Source organism: Leptinotarsa decemlineata, unplaced genomic scaffold, assembly GCF_025532065.1.
Source record: "Leptinotarsa decemlineata unplaced genomic scaffold, Ldec_3_MD MMD2_tig00000199_RagTag_RagTag, whole genome shotgun sequence".
Lineage (NCBI taxonomy): Eukaryota > Metazoa > Arthropoda > Insecta > Coleoptera > Chrysomelidae > Leptinotarsa > Leptinotarsa decemlineata.
Window position 1 is genome coordinate 17,025,095 of NW_027412544.1, and position 5,669 is coordinate 17,030,763.

At 35.6% G+C, this 5,669-nt stretch overlaps 1 protein-coding gene and 1 pseudogene across 1 annotated transcript; both read right to left on the minus strand.

The window, feature by feature from the left end:
• Positions 1-485: 485 nt before the first annotated feature.
• LOC141481547 (uncharacterized) lies at positions 486-1,355 on the minus strand. Its single transcript, XM_074173173.1, has one exon. The coding sequence runs from the start codon at positions 1,353-1,355 to the stop codon at positions 486-488; it is 870 nt and encodes a 289-aa protein (XP_074029274.1).
• Positions 1,356-5,375: 4,020 nt separating this feature from the next.
• Positions 5,376-5,669, minus strand: LOC111511966 (ADP-ribose glycohydrolase OARD1 pseudogene; annotated as a pseudogene).

Sequence of the window (5,669 nt, forward strand, 5' to 3'; positions counted from 1 at the left end):
AAAAACCTTCCTGACTCACATCGACTTGTTGACTAAAATTAATTTTGCAAATTTCGATTTTAAATAGTTTCATTTCGTTTCTTCCAATTAGCGGGGGCCCTCCATTTTGAATAACGTACAACTTCAAGGAGTACGTTTTATTCTCTAAAATGGCATTTAATATTAAATAACCCTTTGGTTGAAAACTTATACCTACATAATCTCGAAGAGATAAATCGTTTTCATATAAAGTGTAATTCATAAAATGTTTTTTGAATAACTTTTCTGAAATCGCTGAGTGTGCGAATCCTGAATTTATTTCGAAATTTATAGGTATATTCTCTACAATCAATTTAATATAAGTAGGTTTCACATTATTAAATGAATCCATACTTCCTATATCTAGCTTAAAAATATCAAAATTTTTTGGTACTTGTTCATTTTCATTATTATCATCACGAATACAAAAAATTGAATTATCGGTTAGTGCATCACTAGAAATATCATCAGTTATGTAATGGTGCCCCCGACGTCGACACGTCGACGTCGCCACATTTGTGGCATATGCACTCCTTATATGAACATTCCTTAGGAAAATGATTGAAGCGCCCACATACTGTGCACTTACTTGATTGGTTAGGGTGGCTTACCCCTTGACGATAGTTCTTGTTCTGTTCTTTGGGTCGAACTGTGGCTCCCCAACTGGAATTCTCCTTGGTATAGGTTTTGTGAAATGAGTTCGACGGATTTTTCGGATTATATCGATATCTATTAAAGTTGACTTCCACTTCTTGTTTTATTTCCTTTGCATTTGAATTTATAGCAAAGCTCTCCCTGATAGTACGTTCGTTCAAAGCTGATTCTTTCGAGAGAGCCAATTTAAGTGAAGTTTGTATCGTAACATCCGCTTTTGAGGCATCTTCCTCAAACAATCTATCCATAATTTTTTCTTCATTGATGCCGATGACAAAAATATCACGCATAACTATTTGCAATTCGGATCCGAAACCACATTTTGAGGCCATATTTTTCACCCTGGCTTTCCACTCCACGACACTTTCGTTTAAAACTCGTCGGGCTGAATAGAATTTCATACGTTGTGCAAAGAACGATTTCACTGGGGAGAAATGATTCTCAAGCAAAATTAACAAATCATCGTAGTTTTTAGAATTTGGTAAATCGGGAACACATAAGTTTCTCAGTAAAACATAACACTGTTCTGATAAAGAATTCAAAAGTATAGCCTTTTTTTGTCCTTTATCGTTCACTTTATTTGCAATAAAAAATTGACTCAATCTTTCACTAAATACTGTGAAGTCTGAATTGTTTGGATCAAAAGTGTTTATTGTTCCTAATAAACCCGAACCTGATGCCATTTCACACAAACTTCGACACTTTCACTAGATTTTGCGCGGATTGCGAAATGTCCTCGTCGACAATTGTTATGTTATCGTGCAAATAAAAATGATATTTCCTGTATGGTACCACTTTATTGTATCTCCAACAACGGTAAGTACTCGACTGCGTTTTTAGAGCAAGTCTACATGAAAAACATTCGTGTATAAAAAGATCTTAATATACAGGACTGGAAACTAACAACTATGTTTTATTATTAATATACCTATGACAGTCAATAAACCGGATTTTAATCAAACATAAGTGGCGTGTCCCTTCAAATATCACCAGATTCAAAATCTGAAACCTCACGACTTACCTGTACGAGTGGAATTCTGCGAATGGTTTCTTATCAAGATACAGGAGAACCCTGAGTTCATAAAGAACATGATATGGACAGATGAATCCAAATTTGCCAAGATTGGTATGTTTAACCGCCATAATAGTCATTTTTGGGCGGCAGAAAATCCAAAGCTCGTTCGCCAGCGCAACTTCCAGGATTCATGGAGTTTTAATGTTTTTTTGCACTATAAGGGAAGACCGAATTTTATGATTATATCTTTATAAAGAGAATTTGAATAGATATTCGTATATAATCAGGAATGTGGTGAATCCATAAGGAATGTTTCTGAACAATACCGTTTCAAGTTATGGTATCAGATGGATGGAACCCCTGCATATAGTACTATATCGTTGCTGGGTTGTTGACTGGGATGTTCGAAGATCAGTGGCTTTGGTACAATGGGTAATTTAAATTTCCTCCTCGTTTCCAGACCTGATGCCATTGAACTTCTTCATCTGGGGATATATTAAAGAAAATGTTTATGCGGATCCTGTGAGTGATAAAGAAAACATGAAACGAAGGGTTCTGAGAGCTTTCAATAATTTGATTCCTGACTCCATACAGAAAGCTACAAATAGTGGTATGCAAAAAAAGAATATATTCTTGTTTAGAACAAAACGGCAATGCCTTTGAACATCTGTTGAAATGAACCACAATATTATTTGAATTTAAAGCAATTAAGTTAAATTCTAAAATCAAAATAAAATATAACCTTAAAAAATATAAACCTACTTGTTTATTTATATGGGGTTCTGAAAGGACAATCCAAATATATGTTATTTTTCAGAAAGTTTATCTCAACTCTTTGTTCATTGTAGGCTTTTTGACGGATCATAAGATTTTTTGCTGCTTTTTTTTATCATTTTTTAATTGTATCCACAAAAACACTTTTTCAATCGTCAAAAATGCAGTACTCTTATCTTAAAATGAAGTTCTCTTCATATTCTGGAGACCTCAACTTGGTTGGAGAAACTAACATCGAGAAGAATATTGCATTTTTGATGATTGGAAAAATTATTACTACTGGATTTATCATACGCCAGAGGTTCCAGTTTTATCTTTCATTTTATGATCGGTTGGATTGATAGTATAAGCAATACGAGTAATCTAACAAAGTAATTTGACAATTTGTACAAAATTAGCCTAAAATTGTAGCCAAAAATGAAGGCACAAACTAAAAGTAGTTTTTTTACTTTGTCAGGGATTTTAAAGAAGTATAGAATTAAGATTATGTGTATGTTGATTAAAAAAAATATTTCATCATTTGAAAACTTAATGAATAGATAATAAAGTAATGAATAATCATGATAGAACTTGAAGAAGAAATGAAGACGTTCCTCCAATGTCAATCCAATGTATTGAGAGAAATTCAGAATGTTCAGACAGAGACAAATGCGTGATTTTGTATATCTAGGAACCTAATGAATTAAAAGTAACAAAAGTGTATTCTGTAGATCAATAATAAGCATAGAATAAAGATATATATGGTATCGGACCTCTAAATAAGCTATGTGAATGTAATTCTCCTATTTTGTTTCCAACGACACTAGCTCAGACATTGACGTCAAATCTCTCTTGAAAATTGCCCTTTAATATTATTGTATATTAATTTTGTTCAGTCCAGTATTCTGCCTATTAAATATATCACTATTTGTGAATCTGTCAATAACGTTGATAAAATTTGGGTTATCTGTATAGTTTTCAAGCAGCCAATCACAAAACTTTTCCCTCCCCTGTAGTAATTCCGGAACGGATTTACTATTATTATTATACCTACATACGTATTCCACTGAAACATCTACGGGTTTATAGCTGTCACCAGATGCGAGTTTCTCCACATCAAATTTTGGATGTAAGGCCAATCCGAAAGAGGCTTGAATTCACCTCCTGTACTAAGAGGAGGTCTTTAGTTGCAGAGAGAAAAGATCTTAAAAAGAAAAACTTGCAGACTCTTCCTTCCAAGAGGTTACTATGGTAGATTTTGAAATAAAAGCCTGCTTAAAACTTTCAGAAGAAATTATATTCAATAATAAAGGAAATAAAGAAAAAATATACAACAAAATAGTCAAAGAACAAAGATACAAAAAAAAATTGAAAAACAACCATAACCAAATCTCAAAAAAAAATAAATTCAATATTTGTGCCTTCGCCGGAAATTACTATAATACACGAGAGTGACGAAATACTCTAACTTGGCCGACGATTTCTGACCGCTTAATATCTATAAGGCAATTATTAGGTCCACCCTGTATACAAATTTATTATAGCTAACTCGTTCCCAAAATCATAAAATGGTTAGTACACATGTATATTTAATTCACCGCTGCCTTTTTTCCTGCTCGTCCTCTATTTGAACTTTTGCACTACACTGCTCGATTTTCGCTCCAGAATAAACGATTCTTTCAAAAGCCAGGAAGAAATCAAGGATTTATTGTCCCCTCCGGCTCGTTCTTTCTAACCCTCGCCCACGTGCAACGGAGATCATCAGAAAACATATTTCGATGAATTGACAAAAATTTCAATGCTGGAATAATGATATGGCCGTATTTACAATCTTGAGCTACGTGACAGATATAGGTATCTGACTTTTCAAAACACTCCGATGAATAGTGTTTATATAAACACTCTCGGTCTTGCCGTAATTTACATTGTATGGGAGACAGATCCAGCGTTTAAAAAAATTATTAATTGAAGAAATCTATCTCTTCCTGAAGTTAGAATTTAGATTACTATACATAGCTTTCGCTAGGTATTACATCACTCTCCCCTACGAAAAGGTTCTGGGTATGCACAATGCCATAACTTTTCCAACAAACTTATTTTAGATAATAATGGAAAAAATAACAAGTCAAAATCAGCATATATGACAAAATAGTATGTGTGTCGGTGCGACTGCACTGCTGGACTGGGTTCGAAGTCGTTCGCGCTCGTATATACTACAGTCCGTTTCCGACATTCGCGCACTACTCCTTGGGGTTAAGTATTCGTTTAGACTGTCTATGTGGGATATGATAACAGTTTTGTAGAACTAGAGGACGTTGAAATTCATCAACACTCTGTTGGGGTTGAGCCATGGCTTATAGGCTTGACTCGTTCTACAACTGATTTGGTGGAAGGCCCATAGGTACCGTTGAGGTGTTCATAGACTGGCTGGTATCACTAAGCCGCACCCTAACGCCTGATACAAATGGACGCCCTTTGGTTTATTACTCTTGGGATATACTTCATTACTCGGAAGATCGCATAAAATCATCTCATCAGTCCGCTCATAAAATATGGCTTTGTCGGCTCATGTAATTTAAAATTCCTTCGGCCAAAATCAAACTGTGACTTTGCATCCCACAATGCATAATCACTCTCGTGATCTTGATCAATCAAGTCCTCGCGTGTTGCAAAGGGTGGTTCCGGAAAAGATACTTCGACTTTCTTGTTGCGTCGTCGTCACAATCGCCGGCTATTTGAGAGCTTCACCTGGTTGATGAAGCCGAGCATAAGTTAGGTTACTCCCAAAGTGATGGTGTTGACCTTAGATGTGGCTATCTCGCTGCTTCTTCCTTTCTACTGGGTGTGGTTTGCCCCTACAAGGTAGGGCTCCGTCCGTGACTGTTTCTACACTTCACAAAAGAAACTGGTTCAAGTTAAATAACTCGTGGCAGAGTTATCTCGGCTTGGTATTGTGGAACAAGAATTCAATCATCTTTTGAACATCGGTCCAGTCTAGTTTGTCTAGTCCACATTCTATTTTTGGCATAGCTAACCTGTGGTCCTTATTTTTCTCGCAACTATCCTTCAATTGTCGTAAGGCGTTCCACAAGGTCCTATAAGAAGGTTTCGCCCAGAACTGATCTTTAGTTACCACATGATACAAGTTTCGCTCGGGGAGTCCTTGCTGGGTCAATATGTCTAGAGATCCGTAGATTTCCTTGAACTGTCTTGCAATTCCAGCTCCCAT

Coding starts and splice junctions, on each gene's coding strand:
- LOC141481547 (XM_074173173.1), bottom strand. CDS start 1,355: ATGGCATCAGGTTCGGGTTTATTAGGAACAATAAACACTTTTGATCCA.